General features: G+C 37.5%; 1 protein-coding gene across 2 annotated transcripts in view; it reads right to left on the minus strand.

Moving 5' to 3' along the window:
• Positions 1-19,373, minus strand: part of LOC127645652 (dual specificity calcium/calmodulin-dependent 3',5'-cyclic nucleotide phosphodiesterase 1C-like) — a 73,991-nt gene that overhangs the window by 21,089 nt on the left and 33,529 nt on the right. For both annotated transcript variants that reach the window (XM_052129327.1, XM_052129328.1), the window contains 3 exons: positions 8,514-8,627; positions 5,362-5,544; positions 2,843-2,909 (listed from right to left, as the gene is read on the minus strand). In XM_052129327.1, coding sequence (XP_051985287.1) covers positions 2,843-2,909; positions 5,362-5,544; positions 8,514-8,627 — 364 coding nt within the window. The remainder of the gene's footprint in view (positions 1-2,842; positions 2,910-5,361; positions 5,545-8,513; positions 8,628-19,373) is intronic.

Here is a 19,373-nt window from a genome sequence, read left to right on the forward strand (position 1 = left end):
TTCATCTGTAGTGGATATCATGAATATGGGCTTGGGATCACTTAAGTACAATTTTGTTAGTCAACACTATTCGCCGCTGCATACACAGATGCAATTTAAGACTTTACTATGCAAAGCAGAAGCCGTACATCAACACTGTCCAGAAGTGCTGCCGACTTCTCTGGGCTCGTTCACATCTTAGATGGAAAGCAGAAGTCGTTGTGTTATCTGGGCCAAGGTGGAAAAGACATCCAAGCTGTTATTAGCATCAGGTCCAAAAGTCAGTGTATGTTTGGGCCAGGAGTATGTCAGTGCCCATGGCATGGGTAACTCCCACATTTGCGAGAACTCCATGAATGCAGACGGATATATACAATTTTGGATCAACATATACTGTCATCTAGTACCGTCTTTTCCAGGGACATCTCTGTATTTTTCAGCAGGACAACTTCAAACCTCATACTGCCCGGATTACAAGTGCACAAGGCTGTGTAAGCAGAGAGTGCGGGTGCTAGACTGGCCTGCCCGCAGTCCTGACCGGTCTCTAATTGAGAATGTGTTGCGCATTTATAAGCACACCATACGGCAACAAAGACCCCCTACAATTGTGCAGCTTAAGACCTGCATAATGGCTGACTAGGGGAAAATTCCACTTTCTAAACTTGACAAACATGTGTCTTCAGTGTCCAAATGCTTAATAAGAGTTATTAGAAGAAATAGTGATGTTACACAGTGGTCAACACTTGACTGTCCCAACTTTTTTGGAGCGTGTTGCAATCATCTGATTTGAAATTACAAGGAAGTTCACAAGGAAAAACAGCATATAATGTGTAGTTGTAGTGCTTTCAATTTAGCAAAGGGTAAATAAAATTTACAAATCACTCCTTTTTTTATTAGCATTTTTCACACTGTCCCAACTTTTTCGGAATTGGAGTTGTGTGTATATATATATATATATATATATATATATATATATATATATATATATATATATATATATATACATATATACACACACACACACACACACACACACACACACATACATACACTTTATTATCATTGTTATTATTATCACTTTATTGATCGATAGCCATTATTTATTATCATTTACTAAGGCCTTATCCAAACGAATAATTTTTTGTTTAAAAACGCATTAATTTCACTATGTTTACGCCCCTCATCCACACAAGAACTGTGTTTTCCTCCACTGAAAATGGAGCGTTTTGAAAATCGCATACTAATACTCAATTAGTTTGGATGTGGCCCAAACCTCATGTTGTTCAAAACCCATATGGCTTTCTTCTTTGGAACACAAAAGATGTTTTAAGAATGTCAACACTGCTATATTCCATGCTACATTTTGACCTGCCAAGCTCCAAAAATGTCTTCTGAAGCCATATGATCAAAAGCGCAAAAGAGATTTGAGATCTTGTAATTAATATACAGCATACTATTTATCATAAATTACTATATATATTAATAGTAGTATTATTTATGATTTAGTATTAATCATTATTATTAATAATATAATTATAAATGATGGTGGAGCCAAAGATTTTCAGCAAATAACAGCATAAATGTAATTCTGTTCTGCAAACAAAGCTATCATATACGCTCATTAACCACTTTATTAGGTACACTAGTACGCCTACTTATTTATATGATTATCTAATCAGCCAATCATGTGGCAGCAATGCAGTGCATAAAATCATGCAGAAGCTCAGGAGCTTCAGTTAATGTTCACATCAGCCATCAGAATGGGGAAAAATGTAATCTCAGTGATTTGGACATTGGCATGATTGTTGGTGCCAGTTGGTGCCACACACACCAGTATCTAGAGTTTACTAAGAAAGGTGCCAAAAACAAAAGACATCCAGTGAGCAGCAGTTCTGTGGATGTAAATGCCTTGTTGATGGAGAGGTCAACGGAGAACGGCCAAACTGGTTCGAGCTGACAGAAAGTGTAAAGTTACTCAGATAACCCGTCTGTACAATTGTAGTGAGCAGAATAGCATCTCAGAATGCACAACACATCGAACCTTGAGGTGGATGGGCTACAACAGCAGACCATGTTCGGTACCACTTCTGTCAGCCACGAACAGAAAGCGGAGGCTGCAGGGGATCTTCCATCTGTGTGCATGGCTGATTTGATAATCGCACAAATAAGTAGGTGTTCAAGTGTACACTAATAAAGTGATCACGGAATGTAGTTTCAAGAGACTAGAACAAGTGCGCAAGGTATTTTGCCTTTTTGGAACTAATCCCTCTTTATTTTCGTTGAATGTATAAGAGCAGTCAGGACTCACTACACTTCATATGGGTTCGGAACAAAATAAGGGTGAGTAAATAATGACAAAATGTTATGTTAGGGTGAACTATTACTTTAAGAGGAACTTTTTTATTATTATTTAAGTGAGAAACAAAGGGAGAGAAGTAGAAAAATAACAACAAAGATTTATGCTCATTTATACGAATGGAAAAGTGTGTGTGTGTGTGTGTGTGTGTGTGTGTGTGAGCGTGTATTTATCACTTTGTGGGGACCAAATGTCCCCATAAGGATAGTAAAACCCGAAATTTTTGACCTTGTGGGGACATTTTGTCGGTCCCCATGAGGAAAACAGCTTATAAATCATACTAAATTAAGTTTTTTGAAAATGTAAAAATGCAGAAAGTTTTCTGTGAGGGTTAGGTTTAGGGGTAGGGTTAGGTTTAGGGGATAGAATATAAAGTTTGTACAGTATAAAAACCATTATGTCTATGGAAAGTCCCCATAAAACATGGAAACACAACATGTGTGTGTGTGTGTGTGTGTGTGTGTGTGTGTGTGTGTGTGTGTGTGTGTGTGTGTGTGTGTGTGTCACCTTAAGCACTGCTATGACAGCGGGAGGGTAACAAAGTCCCACCATGTTTGAAGTTCGCCGGTACATTCTGTTAGAATGAGATGAAAGCCATCAAGTGAATGTGACTGCACAGACCTCAGTCACTCCAAACATAGCAACCTAATCTTCTCCTTCAAACCCCCAAAACATCAAATGTAGAGGACAAACTGCACTTTAAGTAAAATGCTTTGTCAGAGCAAATTGATTTGTGCAGAGTTGCCTGAAATGTATCAGAACAAAATGATATGATGCCAACGGATGAGAGAGAGAGAACTTTGGAAATGTGGTTGTAATTCATGCTTGTCAAGAGGATGATGTATGAAGCATACGTACGCTGACTCACATTGTGCTCAATGAATAATTTCAAAGGAGTTTAATTTTGCCTGGGATTAAAAAATGTCCAAGAGAGCATTCCTACCGATTCATTGATTCATGAGCACTGCCTGTTTGTGTTCAGTTCAGCATTGAAAACTGGAGTTAGATGTGTTCTTTTGAAGATAAAAGAGTTTGTTTTTCGAAAGAGTTGTGACATCACAAACTTGGCTGTAAATCGTCTATTGGTGCTGGAAAAGTTAAGCACCATTGTATGATACCCCTTAACCCTAAGTTATTATAGTGGGTTATTGTAGTTTAGAATTTTTAATTTAGTTTGTATTTTTTAATTTTGTCATTCCAAATAAGTATTGTTGAGAGTGTTAGTTTTGGGTATTTTATTTTTTAATTTTTAGTTTAGTTAGCATTTACATAAATTTTAGTGCAATTTAATGCGATAACTAATATCAATTAAATATGTTAAAGGCATTACATTTTCAGAGCTGTCTAGTTTTAGTTGCATGTTTAAACACAGGTTGTGAAGGTTTCAAATTGAATACAATTACTGTGCATCAAAACTAAAACTACATTTAAAATTATATGTTTGGATATATGGAAAATTATTTTAGTTTACTTTTCAGTTATTGAAAATGTTTTCATTTAGTTTTCATTTTAGTTTTTGTTAATGATACAACACTGTTAAATATTAGTAATAGTGATTCTTGTCTTAGAACTACGTGTGCCTAACATATTTGGACCTCAGGGTAAAACTGGACCTTGAGAAAAGAGAAAAGAATTTGTGATATGGGGAGTGTTCCCGTGACTTTATTATGCCAGTTAAAAATGAGAATTCCCCCAGTGTCAAGGGGCGTTCACACCAGGCTTTAAGCATGTAAAATTACTGCTGACATCACATCTGAAAGGATATCATGTCACGCTCGAGGGACTCTGGTTTTAATAAATAATAAAAATCACAAATAACTAGGGCTGCACTAGGGGTGTAAATCGGACGTTTCATCCAGATACAATGTCGTATCGATTCTCTTGGCCTACGATCCGATATTTGCAGATACTTCAAAGTCTGCTGCAATACGATTTCGATTTGAATTGATTCAGGGCCCTGCGATCGATATTATGTGCCTATTTTACACAATCAATTACAGATTGCAATTTTATTGAGCTTTCTGAAAAGTACAAATTTAGTATCCACATTGGGAAATCCACAACAAAATAAGGTACTTCAGATTATTACTTCACCTCACACACAAGTGATCATCAGTTGTCTGATTACAGCTTATTTTTCAGTTTAATACAATTTTCAAAATACTTGCATTCACATGACTTGTTTTGAACCATCCGTGCTATCCGCGGTTTTCTTAGCTACAACTAACATTGGATAATTGGTTATTGGATTGATGCATTGATCCGGATCGATGGATCGTTACACCCCTAGGATGCACAGATATGAAAGGTTTTGGCCGATACCGATTTTAACAGAAAGCTATAGGCTGATATCGATATTTTGCCACTCACCATTTTTTCAGCAGATTACTAAATAATTATGCTTTATAAACACACAAAGAGTCGCAGAAGCTTTTTTACTGTTCTAAAAATAAATAGTTTCTATTGAACGTGGATTGGATCTGTTACAAATTCATACTATGCATTGGTTGGGCAACTGCACGGAAATATCAACCACATTAAAAAATAAATATGACATGTTGTCAGGAGTGCCATATTGTGGCTATTACTATTTCTGGATTGGGCATTTGAAATTAGAGTTTTAACAAAGTGTTACTAATAAATTATTAAAAAATATATATTTTTTTATTAATATCTGTGTTTTCATGCTTATAAACGTCAATACCATACATCAGTGCATCCCTACAAACAACAAATAATATTGTATTTAAAATGTTAATGTATACAATCTACTCACTTTACAGCAACAATAAAAATACACAACTTTGAAATATGAATTCTTTACATTGAGCCAAGAGGTCAGTGTGTGATGTTTCCATCATCTATTGGTCACACGTCTTTTCGTCATACAAATTGGCAGGTCAGAGGTTAACAAACTTGTCCTTTTGATTTTGCATTTCCGGTCTCCAGCGTCCGGATATGTTTGAATGGATGACCGCAGCTTCACAATGACACTTTTTCAAAAATTTTATATTTCATGATCCCACCTCTCCACAAATATCCCAGCCTGCACTGCGTGTACGATGCTGCGGAATCGCGGCTTCTCCTCTGTCCGTCGCAGCATCAGCCCCATCTGCCTCGTGAAGGTGGAGGCCAGCCAATCACGGACTTCTGACGGCACCGAATCTGATTGGATGTCACTGAGCTCATCCTCGGTATCGACCAATCGCCTTAGAAGGAAAGAGAAACAGAGAAATAATCGTTATTCAGTTAGAATATGTGACAGGTAATTGTTGTGCATGTAAGAAGGAAAAATGAATATTTATAATTAATCTGAACCGTGACTGAAGCCCCAGCCAAGACCACCGGTTTAGGACTAATCCTTCACTTATCCGCATAATTATGGTAATACCACCAATGAATTTCACTTTAATCCGTCTTAAAATATGGCAAAGGCTTAAAGGGATAGTTCACCTAAAAATGAAAATTCTGTCATTTATTCAATGAATTTATTTTCTTCTGTGAAACAAATATTTTAGGAATATCCTGGCCACTCCTTTCCATATATTGAAGTAAATGGGGACTGGTTACACATCTAAGCAGTAACGGTGTAAATCTGTGTCATAAACATCTGTGTATCCAGATATAAACTTCTGTAATGGATTTAGTCCACAACCGTCATAAACCACGTAGGGAATATGAATCTAATCAGATCGGACTGGTGGTCTCTCTGGTTTGACACGTGAGAGGGCTTAATTCCGGTCTGGGATGATGGTCTGATCCAAAATTCCAGAAGCTTTTATCATATCTTTTCTTGTGTTTAGATGTTCACAGCTGTTACACTTCACTGTGCTTATGAAAATGAAAAGATATTAGAGGCACACGAGTGCTGTGCCAGAAGAGACATTAAATACATGAATTGAGCAAGAATGAAATGCTGCTGATTCGTTGTTCGACTTGTTATTGGTGTTTATTTATGTGATCTCAATACAGCAATCCGTATGTCCTCACATCTGCACAGTAGAGATTTGAAAATTACAAATACATGTCCATTTCATGACACAAATAAAAGAAAATGTTGCCTGTTTTTGGACCATCAAGATTATTTGCATTGTGGCCAGTGTTGGGTGAAATATTTATTATATATTTTATAATATATAAAAAAAATTAAAAATAAAAGTAATCCACTACAAATCATGAATTACTTCTCTAAAAATGTTTATGGATAGGGATTTATTTATTCAAAAATTACTTTTAAGTTACATTCCTACACTTTTCCACTCGAAACGCATTCAAAATAATGTCTATATTTCCTAATCGTTCAATGTTGCATAGACTCAAACTGTACATATTACTTTTTAGGAGGCACATGCCCTTCAGCTGATACAAAAATGCAAACAAATGTACATATGAACGTTTTTAATGTATTATATCCATCCATCCATCTTTAACTGCTTATCAGAAGCTGGGTCGCGGGGGCAGCAGCTCCAGCATGGGGCCCCAAACTTCCCTTTCCCGAGCCACAGTCCCAGGCAAATGTGGAGATGTAATCTCTCCACCTAGTTCTGGGTCTTCCTCGAGGCCTCCTCCCAGCTGGACATACCTGAAACACCTCCCTAGGGAGGCACCCAGGGGGCATCCTTACCAGATGCCCAAACCATCTCAACAGGCTCCTTTCGACGCAAAGGAGCAGCGGCTCTACTCTGAGATCCTCACGGATGACTGAGCTCCTCACCCTATCTCTAAGGGAAAAGTCCGAAATCTTTCTGAGGAAACCCATTTCAGCCGCTTGTACTCGCGACCTAGTTCTTTCGGTCATGACCCATATTTTCATACCTACAAAACAACATGGTAGGAACAACAAGGTACTTTTGTGTGACGCAATGAAAACATGGTGTTATGTTAGAGATGGCATCATCCAAAGGTTGAAGTTCTTGTTAAAGGACACAACGCTACAGTGTGACCTCTTAGTCCTTCGAAAGGCCATTCAGTCTAAGTGTTTTGGGAATGACACACACGGATCTTTAACTACTAATAGCATTGACCTCTATTTGCATCAGTGGATGGCTTTTGGCTCCATTAGACTGATCCTAGTCCAGTTTCAAAATATTTTCTTTACAATAACTCCAATCAGGGATTGTGTGGAAAAGCTGGATCAGCATCTGACGTTGAAAGATTAAACAAACTGCTGTCATGATTTTGTGTGCAATGCAGTGGGTACCAATATTATTGAAGAGAATAAAACATAGTCTGGAGATGATGATTCATCATAAATGTAGCATGTGCACTAGCTCAAGCAGGGCTGAGAGCAGCTCGGTTAGTTCACAACAACTCCTGAAACAGCATGACAAATATGGTATTTTTTGGTATTACACATTATTAAACTACTCTCATACTACGAAAAATGTTACAGGATATTCCATTTGATCCGTCACCAACAATCATGCCACGGTCCAAATCACTGAGATCACATTTTTTCCCCATTCTGATGGGTGATGTGAACATTAACTGAAGCTCATGACCCGTATATGAATGATTTTATGCACTACACTGCTGCAACACGATTGGCTGATTAGATAATCACATGGATGATTGTTGGTGCCAGATGGGCTGGTTTGAGTATTTTTGTAACCTGGGATTTTCACACACAACAGTCTCTAGAATTTACTCAGAATGGTGCCAAAAACATCCAGTGAGCGGCAGTTCTGTTAATGGAAACGTCTTGTTGATGAGAGAGGTCAACAGAGAATGACCAGACTAGTTTGAACTGATAAAGTCTACGATAACTCAGATAACCGCTCTGTACAATTGTGGTGAGAAGAATATAATCTCAGAATGCTATCAAGTTAAATGGGTAAAAATTATTTAAGGTGTATGAAGCACACATGCAGAAAAAAGCACACCATATGAAATATGACAATTATTCGTGAAAGCCCTTAAAGAGACAATTAATCATCATATTCACAATTATTTGTTTGACAATGAATCATAAGCCAAATGTCATAATCATGATAGCCCTAAACGGCAATTGTCCATTCGCATACAACCAAGTTTATTTGAAAGATTTGAGTTTTTCCTCATATTAATTGTTTAATGTTAATTGTTTCCAAATTTGATGGGGTTGCATTTCTATTGTTTGCATTGTGGACGTGGAGTTTATATAGGGTATATTTATTAAAATCTAAAATCTATTCTTTACCTTGTTTCTTCAATATAGACTGATTCCAGAACTGAGGCAGCATATTCCAGGTTTTTCTTTAGGTCTACAAGAGAAGCATCTCCCCTCTCCAACTGTTTCACCAGACATCGTAATCTGAAAAAGAAAATCAAATACTCGTACACATTAATTCTAAAAACACAATTGAAAGCTCTTTTTTATTAACAAAGAAATGTTCGGGGGGTATCAGCAGATTTCAGCGAAAAAAATATCTGCATAATAAAGATCAATATTGCATTTCCTTCCCTAGCTGAAAAACAAAACAATTAAATCTTGATGAAAGGAATTGAAAGGTATTGAAAGGAATCATTTTGTTAGGGACGTTCATTTAAGTATTTGAATGTCATGGGGACAGACACTCTCTTCCGATTGTATTTATTTAATTGAGCTTTTAAGGCCAATTGATTCATTCAAGCCCATTAGCCCAATCAAACCCATCTTAAAAATCTCTCCTCCAGGAAAGACTTTCTAATCAAAACATCAAATGCCCTCTGCTCTCTGCAGTGTCTTAAAACAATTAAGACTGTATGGGGAAATGAACTAGCAAGAACAAAATATTTAATCTTAGTTTAGAAAATTAGTTATTGACCATTTTTGGGTCACAAAATTATTGGTCTGGCTATTAAAGGATAGTTAAACCGAAATGAAAATTCTCTCATCATTTACTCACCCTCATGCCACCCCAGATGTATAACTTACTTTCTTCTGCAGAACACAAAAGAAGATTTTTAGGAGAATATTTCTGCTCTGTAGGACCATATAATTCAAATGAATGGTGGCCAGAACTTTGAAGCTCCAAAAAGCACATAAAGGTATCATATAAGTAATCCATACGACTCCAGTTGTTAATTTGTGTCTTCTGAAGCGATCCAAATGGTTTTGGGTGAGCACAGTCCAAAATGTAATTTCTTTTTCACTATAAATCTTGACAGCTGTCTGAATTGCGATTATGATTTCAAGCTTGATTACACTTCCGATAGCGCCATCTAAAGCTCTGCTAGAGATCTGCATGGGCCTTGAAATTAAATCAGAACCCAGACACGAGACCACGTGGCCCGACCCTACCTGTACCGAATTATACTGTCAGATTGTACACTCGAACCTGACCCGAACCCACTTAATATCTAATGTCTTCCCCTAGCAAGCATATAGTGGCAACATTTGCAGTGGTGGCTCAGCGGTTAAGGCTCTGGGTTACTGAACAGAAGGTCGGGGGTTCAAGCCCCAGCACCGCCAAGATGCCGCTGTTGGGCCCTTGAGCACTGCCCTTGACCCTATCTGTTCCAGGGGCGCCGTATCATAGCTGACCCTGCACTCTGACCCAGCTTTGGGGGATATGTGAAAAAAATAATTTCACTGTATATATGCAACAAACAAAAACAATTATGTATAATGTGTGACCATAATAAAGACTTCTATTCTATAGAGTTTTAACAAGGCAGAGTTGCCTCAGAACACTAGAACAGAAAGGAAAAAAGCATTGCCTAACCATTTATTTGCTGAAACTTCACTTGGTGCAGAACAATTTGGAATAATGTGAAAAAAATGCAGCAATCTCTCTATGCAGCCTGAACTTGTTCAGAACATTGAATCTTTGTGACACCTAGACGCAGCACAAAGAGTGAAACAGAGCGCAGGTGTCTCGACAAGCGTTTTTGAAAATTTGAAGATCTTTTTAACTAGACATGGTGCTTAAAATATGCCGGTCCTGTGCGAGACATGGTGCAAATGTCAAAGACATCCGTCCAGCATGTGTTTACATAGGAAAACAATGGGAAAACAGAACAGACGGCCCCTAACTCGTCGGTTCGCGCGTGTCTGAGAGTGAGAATGCATGCGCGAAACAAGTTCGGTAAGCTTGTTTATTTTTATATTCATTACAAACCTGAACCTTACCCGAAGTCCTGGTTGAAAAACTGACCCGAACCCGGTCCGATGGAACCCAAGAACCAGACGGTTCGGGTCAGTTTTTAAGCACTAGGAAGTGTAACTGAGCTTGGAATCATGATCGTGCCTAAAGATTGCAATGGCAAGATGTACGGTGAAAAATGAGTTATATTTTAGTCTGTCCTCACCCAAAAACGATTGGATTGCTTCAGAAGTCACTGGAGTCTTAAGAATGCCTTTTATGTTGCCTTTGTGATATTTGAACCTTCAGAGTTCTGGTCACCATTCACTTGAATTGGACTTACAGAGTTGAGCTACTCTTCTACAAATCATACACATCTGGGGTGGCATGAGGGTGAGTAACTGAATTTTCATTTTATGGGTGAACTATTCCTTTAAGAACCTCTCACTCTGAACACATCTGTGAGTCTGTCCGCACTCTTTTTCAGTGGTCTTTGACCATTGCGGCCACCTGTTTTTTTCAGCATTTATTTCAGGAGTGACAGAACTTGTGTTCTGTTATATATGGTGCAATACGTCTGGCTTTTTTTGTTTATTTACTGGACACTTTCAGTCTGGACAGCCCCTTAGAATTTCTGATAAGACCCAGGTCACAGATTAAATATACTCATTGCTTACAGATTTAGCGTCTAACATCACTAAGGGTGTGTTCACACTTGGCAGGTTTGGTTCAATTGAAACGAACTCTGGTGTGATTGCTTTGTTATTGCGGTTCATTTGAACAAGTGTGAACGCTGTCACCCGAACCTTGGTGCGCACTAAACAAGCGAACCGATACCGCCTGAAAAGTGGGTCTCGGTCCGCTTCCGAACAAACTCTGGTACGGTTCAATTGATATATGAACGCAACATGGACCAAAGACGTCTAAACGGACCAAAAACAGGAAGTAATTTGCCTAATACTGACCTCAAGCATACCTGGTTCTTCTCATTATAGGAGCTATACAGCCCATTACAGATCGGTACTGGTGTCGAAACCGCCGTCAGCTGACCTTGCAGCATATCTTCGTTTGTGTGTGCAATGGAGGAATTCCTGGCATTGTTTTGACTCCTTTACACATTTTATTAACTCTTCGTTTGTTCTTAGCTGGTAAAAATACCACCATATATACATATATACATCCAACGAGAGCATTTCGACAGCATTGTTTTGGATGTTTGGTAAGTTCCGTCAAAAAATATACGTCATAAAAGCCGTCCAAATAGGTCCTGACTTTCCGGTGTTAAAAATGCCAGTGTGAACGCTAAACGAACCAGGACTAAATGTATCATTTTAATTTTTGGTCCGGACCAAGAGGACCAAGAGATCCGAACTACAAGTGTGAACACACCCTAACTGACCCTTCGCTAAGCCCCACCTTAAAATCTTTTCTGACCAATTTTATCTTAGCAACTGTTGCCGTGCGCCATTTCTCTGACAAGTGCTTGCTTGAGTGATGCGTGATTGAGTAATTTAAAGCCGAATTTGACAGAAATGTTCCACAAAATGTAATAACGTTGTTGCTGGGTCACATTTAATAAGTGACAAGTGGTACAGAGCGAGGATATATACAGTGTTTTTTCTTTCTTTTTTAAAAAAATCTTTAAATAAACTGATAAGAGCATGCAATGGATTAAATTGTGTCATTCCTAATTGCCAAATGAACATCAGCAATGAAACCTACATTTGCTCCAAGGTCAGTTAAAGCTAATAACTTAACTTGAACTCATTTCCGGATTCAGGTCTTAGTAAATAAAGAGTTCACAGCAATGCGTTTAAGCAGGTAATTCATTTAGCAAAAATGTTGCCACAGTCGCATCATTTTCATGAGATCATACACCACGTTTTCTTTAAAAATAGTGTGCAGTGTGCTAATGTGCTAATAAATAGTATGCAGTGTATTACACTAGAATTCTATTCTGAAGATTGCCACAGTGGTCTGATTAAACGGACCATACTTTCATATATATATATATATATCTGATATTTTAATGTTACATTTGTATCTCAATGTGATAGTCTAGCATAATCCAGATGTGTCCCACCGGTGTACACCAGGAAATATTATACCATGATAATACCAGCAATTTCATATCCTGAGCTATAGTAAGGGGGTGAGTGTATTTCACTGTGACAATCACACACAGTGTCTCGTTTAGAAGGATGCGTCCTCCGGAGGTCGTATTTGAAAGCTGCATTCATCATCAAGGCTGTCTCGTTTCAGAAAAGCGATTAGGACACTTCGAATGCGACCTTCTTTCACGGGAATTCGGAGGATGCATGAGGTGTATTCTTCGTGGGCATTCACAACCCACAATTCTTTGCTTCAACGGAAACGTCTAAAAATAAATAACGACGCCAATTTGCCCGTAAATATGACGTTCAAACGCAAGGAGTGTTAATTCCAAGTTAAAGTACCTCAGTAGATGGGTGCAGATATCTATAATTATATTAATATATAATTAAAATAAAGTATTAGACTAAAAGTACACCTGTAACATCTATTTTCTTTTCTCTTTACATCATTATAACTCTCCTAAAATGTAACTCATATACATTCCCTTCTAAAGGGACTTTGTTACCTTCTCACTCAAAGCGCTCGCGCTTGTTAAAGAGTGGCGTGCTGTCATGGCAACCGTGTTATGTTCCGTTTCCGTTCGTCTTACGAAGGTCGTCTCATTTAAACGAGGCTTGTTTAAAGAAGGACACTCAGTATACTGCAACCTTCAAAGAAAGCGTCCTACCTAGCATGCAGTCTTTGAAACGAGACACAGTTAGGGTGTCATGGATGCCTTGGGGTCAATGCAATCACAGGGGGAGATTGACATTTTACTATCAACGTTTTGACAGCTGCCCTCAGATAAGAGGATAATGGGTTTATACGTATATCTCGACACCTGGTTTCAAATCATACTCATAACAAAGCCTCAATCAAACAGAATAATATGACTCGTCTAGACGGGTATGTAACGCAACCACTTACATTTCCTCTTGTGTCAGCCCAGAGGAAAATGTTAATGCTCAGAGGTTGCTCATTCATAGCTCAGGTGACTTAAAGGAGTTTGTTACGAATGGAGGCAGCGAAGCAGACGAGGAGATGCGGATCCAATCGCAGTTCAACTTTATTAAGTAAACAAACAGGCAAAACACAAAACACAGGAACAAAGGAAAAACCCTCAATGGGGAAATAAAACATAAAACTAGAAAACACGGGCAGGGAACACATACCAGGCTAACAACAACATTCAACGAACGACAAGGAGTGAACAAAAAGCAGGGCTTAAATACACAGTGAGTGATGACAGAATGAGACACAGGTGAAAACAATGAACAAAATGGCAGTGATGATGGCAGGTGGATTCTGGGAAGTTCTATACAATGACAAGTGAGACAGTGGAGCTAAACAAGGGACAAAAGTGAAAACTATGGAATGCAAAGGTGACAAAAATGGCAGACAGAGGGCAACAGTGAAACAAGACAAGGAATTCCTAACAGAGTTCTTGGTAATGCTTCATTTAAGTATCAAGTTTGACTCAGATGTTTCTCCAAAAATGACTTGGGATTTGGAATTCTTTGTCATTTGAGGTATCATTCCGTATCAGAAAAGTGTCCAGGACAATGTTCAAATCTCAATGCTTAAGAATGTGCAATATTAATGGTCATGCTTGCCATGGAAGCAGCACTAATTTAAACATTACACAATGTGAGCTTTGTATGTTGTGACAAGTTGGCATGTTTGAGATGCATGGAGGAAATGCTGTCAATAAAGAATCATGGCAACAATAGCGGCCCTTATCGTTAAGCACACAGAGCTGGGATTGACAGATGTCTTAAGGCATGTGGGTGGAACATGATGTTTGACTGGATGAACGCAACCACCCATGTCAGCATCTGCCAATCAAAGTGAAATCTTTTAGAGGAAACCTTCAGCAGATTCATTTTTGCCACAGGAGAATAGGTCAGTTTTACTCCAATACAGAGTGCAGCATTTGCATATTCAGTACTGTGTGTATACAATCTATCTTTTCTCTCTTTAATGAACTGTTTATTTATCCATTTAACTCTCAGAGAATCCAGCTGGAACCAAGTCTGGGATTGGGGCATCAAACTTTCTTCAATATTACAGTATCTCAAAAATGTTGTGTGCTTTATGTGGTAAAATCTACTCAAATATAAATAACGTTCACCAATTCTAGATGATAAAGTCTATCTAGTTATCCAAAATAATTTGGTCACTGGCAAAACATCTGCATTAATGTAATTGAAATACTTTATAAACATTTTGTATTCAAATTTAGTTTTAATTATTAGTTAAACAATATTTAGTCAGAATAAATGGCTACTTTTTAAAAGCCATCAATGAAGAAAGATGCTTTTGGCACCCATTTTAGTGTAGATGAGCTAACTAGGCAATGCTAGCCAACTTTGACTTCTTGAAATGGTAAATGGTCTGCACTTATTTAGCGCCTTTTTAACCTTAGCGGTATTCAAAGCTCTTTAAACTGTGTCTCATTCACCCATTCACACACACACCGATGATGGCAGAGCTGCCATGCAAGGCGCTAGCCTGCCATTGGGAGCAACTTGGGGTTCAGTGTCTTGCCCAAGGACACTTCGGCATGTGGAGTCGCCGGCAATCGAACCACCAACCCTATGATTTGTGGCCAACCCGCTCTACCACCTGAGACACAGCCGCCCCTCACAATCACAATCACAAATGCCTCTTATCTTTTCCTTGTCCAACCCATACCCACCAACCACACACTTTTATTATAGAACACTCACTTTTCATAATCCAATCAATTCCCAATTTATAATTTTCTTTCATTAGAATATCCCATTTCACTAAGATGCAAGTGTGAAAGTGTTGTCTTCATTTTTACTTACCAAGTAAGCCTGATTACATTAGGTCAAATAAATCATTTTAAGGGTCAGATCAGGTAGAAAAACACTTAATTAAAAGTAACAACTTCTCAATTTTACTCTTCACAGTAGTGCTGTTCATCAATACATATTTCCGATTCAAAAGCTCTATATTCGATTTCAATTTCAGTTAGGTTTTATTTGATTCTGATTAATTTGGGTATATTTCAGTCATAGGGTCCTATTTTAAGAGTGCTAATGCTACGCTTTAAGTTTTGGTATTTTCGTGCAATCGTGTGCTAAGGCTAGGTGCAAGTGGGTTTGGCAAAACTGCGCAGGCAAAGCGCTAATGGGCTGGGTCATCTGCAATTTAATTGGACATTCATTTTATTACCACATGCTCGTGGAATCCCCAAACTGCAAATGCAGGAACTGAATTTGGACTTTGCGCAGAAAACAGACGTGGTTCTGAAACGTCTGAGCGCAATGACCTATTTATCAGGAAAACAGCGAATTGTGCTTTGCACCTCTTCAATAACATACAATACACCCACAATTAGCGCAAACACTCCCACCCACGCACACTTGTGCTTTGAGCTGGCACGAAAATTACCCCAAGAATTAGCGCGGTCATAACAATTTGATAAGACGTAGAGCACTGTTGTAGCATGTAGCACTGCACTTTGTGCGCTCATGAAAATAGAGCACAAAATGTCCATTTTGCTTTAAAATGAAAGCAATTTGATTATTCTCAATACCCATTTCAATACCAAAATAGGTAAACATTGTTTCAAGTTATCAAGTAATTATTTAAGACAAGTAAACAGACAGTAAAATAATGGGTCATGCTTTATATTAGGTGTCTTTAACTACTATGTAGTAACATTAAAATGCCAACAATACAGCATATTTACTGTGTAACTACATGTTGTTCTGCAAAATTCTCACAAGATTCACATTTGCAGCTAATGAGGTTAAGGTTAAGGTTAGGATTCGAGTTAGGTTTTAGGGTAAGGGTTGGGTAAGGTTAACAGTGGAACTAAAAATGTAATTAAATGCTGGTACTTTAAAAGTAAGTGCAATGCAACAACGCATATGTACATAATAATTGCATTGAATAAATGCTTTAGTACGTAGTAGTAAAAGACACCTAATCTATAAAGTGGGACCAAATAAGGTCAAAACAAAGAAACAAATAAAAAGCAATAGAACAAACTTCAGTATCAGTAACAGCAGTATCAAGTATTCAAGTAACCATTTCAATACTAAAACATCATGAAACGTCATGAAATGTAACATAAATCTACTTCTTCACTGTATTATAACACATTAATACCTCTAAGTGCTACTAGTTTTTCAGCCAAGATCAGCGAGTGGTTTTCTCATTTTGTTGTACAATATGTCATTTATATTAATCAAACAACTATAACCAGACAGCAGCAGGTCTATTAGGCTGCATTAATACTTCAGTCTGAAATTTTGATTTCACTTGTATACATAAATCACTGTGCTTACATTAATACCTTACCAAGATGGGCATTGTCATGATATTTTGAAGTGTATTTGACCATTTAAGCACACGTTACCACAACTCCATGAGCTCTCTTGGAGCACACGCGCATATAAGCGCAAACACAGAGATCCCAAAATGGGTACCAAAATGAGGAAATAAATAGTGATCATTAGGATGCTTGTTATTTGTACAGTCTGTCTGTCTCTCTCATTTTATTTTATTTTTCTTTTTCTTTTCTGGCCAACTGTGGTTGTCCTGCAACTGACCAGTCGATTGTTGTCAAGAGCACCCCTGGCATAGAGTAAAAGATTGATCTTTTGATTTTAATAATCAATATCAGGATCATTCGAATGAAGTTTGCGATTAATCAGAATTTTATTTTTTTTTATAATAATATATATATATATTTTTTTTTTTTACACAGCCCTATTTTACAATGTGTATTTTGTAAGGGTGTATACTGTAGTGTTCAAACAAATAAACGGATGTGTACGGGTGTTACAATCAGGTAGGATGCTAAACGAGGCTCAAGTCTGCTTGCTAGAGCTTATAACCATGTGTATTTTTCAAGCACAAGAGTTATTACTTAAAAACCAACGTCATTCATCCATCGTAAAAGCTTTTACGGCTGTGGAGAAAGTGGGTGTCAGAGAAAGAGAGATTAGCCCATGGAGTGGCCTCCATCATGTACATGGAATGATCCTGCAGGCCATTAATTCCCTCTCCCAGTGCAAAGCCACTATTCACATTGACTGCTTATGACATATTCATGCTAAAGTGCTTTCCCGGGCAGCCAGTGTTTTCTGGCTAATGAAACTCCAATTGAATTTGCATCAACGTAAGTGAGAAATTCACGCATGCAGGTTTTAGCTGATGCAAATACAGAGAAAGAAAAGAGTTGTCCAGGAGTTCCAGAAGAAATCTTCAACCTGGTATCATAGAACCACATTAATATACATACAGTTAGGGGTGGCCGATATGACCAAAATCTTATATCACGTTATATTTAGGGCTGTCAATTTAACGCGTTAATTCAGTGCGATTAATTTGACCAAATATAACACGTTAAAAACATTTATGCAATTAATCGCAATGTAATAAGGAAGATTCCTGAGAAATGCAAGCTTGTAGTACCACCTGTATACTCCAGAGGGCAGTAAGTGAAACTTCAGCTGTATGGGCAACACACAGTTTATACAGTGAAGAAAACACTTCAGTAGGCAGAACAACACAAACATGCGTTACATTCTTGCGTTCAAAACACTTGAAGGAGCGCAAATGCGATCTAAGGGATCTCAAGATGTGTTTAAAGATTGAGTATTAAACTGTATTTAACTTGAAACAAAGAACTAAACATTTTATGTTTATGATGCGACGCACCCAAGACACTACACAAGCATGTCTGACACAGGTGTAGATTGACGGGCTCTAAAACATAACAATCCTAACAAAAAGCACTTCCATTGTAAGTGCTTTTTTTTTTTTTTTTTTGAAGAAAAAGACGTAAGTCTCAATTCATTTTTGTGGTACTCATCATTTGCCATAAATACTGACAACTGAGCTTAACTTGCATTGAAACCGAAATATTCAGCTAAAATATTTGAATCAGGCCTAAAGAAAATGTCTTATAAAATATACATCAATAAATTAATAAATGTGTTCTGGGTGGGTAAAAGGTGGTTAAAAGCACAATTTGTGGCATAATGTTGCTTACCACAAAAAAAAATTGTTCCCTACTTTTCTTTAAAAAATGGTCCATTCCATTGTCAGTACTGTATGTTCTTGTTAGTTGTGCTTGCTAAGGAAGGCATCAAAATGTAATACTTATATACCTACGTATTAAAGGAATATTCCGGGTTCAATTAAAGTTAAGCTTAATTGACAACAATTGTGGCATAATATTGATTACCACAAAAAGTGATTTTTGTGTTGTCCCTCCTTTTCTTTAAAAAAGGAAGAATTGAGGTTACAGTGGAAGTGAATGGGGGCCAGTCAGTAAATGTTAAAATACACACTGTTTCAAAAGTGTAACCAAAAAGCGTAAACAATATGCATGTTAACATGATTTTAATGTAATAAAATTGCTAATTTGATATTAGAAAATAATTTGCCATTACATCAAACACAGCTGAAAGCTTTTTGGTTCATTAAATGAAGCTTAACATTGTCTTTGTGTTTGTTTTTGAGTTGCCACAGTATGCAATAGACTGGAATGTCAAAAAAGAAACAGCTTTCTCTAGAAACACGTCAGGCAATCATTGTTTTAGGCTATACAATGCTTGAAATGACCAACAAACTCAATATTTCATACAAAGGTGTACACTACAGTCTTAAAAGACAAAGGACAACTGGCTCTAACAAGGACAGAAAGAGATGTGGAAGACCAGATGTAAAACTAAACAAGAGGATAAATACATCAATGCTTACTTACATTTCCTGTGTAAAGTTATATTCAATTTAAAAAATACAGTAGTTGCCATAATGACCATAATGAACAACCGTAAACCCTAAAATGACCATAAAAACAATGATTTAAACAATTTTACAAATCAAATAATACACAATTTAATCCAAATATA

The sequence above is a fragment of the Xyrauchen texanus genome, chromosome 6, assembly GCF_025860055.1.
Source record: "Xyrauchen texanus isolate HMW12.3.18 chromosome 6, RBS_HiC_50CHRs, whole genome shotgun sequence".
NCBI classification, from domain to species: domain Eukaryota; kingdom Metazoa; phylum Chordata; class Actinopteri; order Cypriniformes; family Catostomidae; genus Xyrauchen; species Xyrauchen texanus.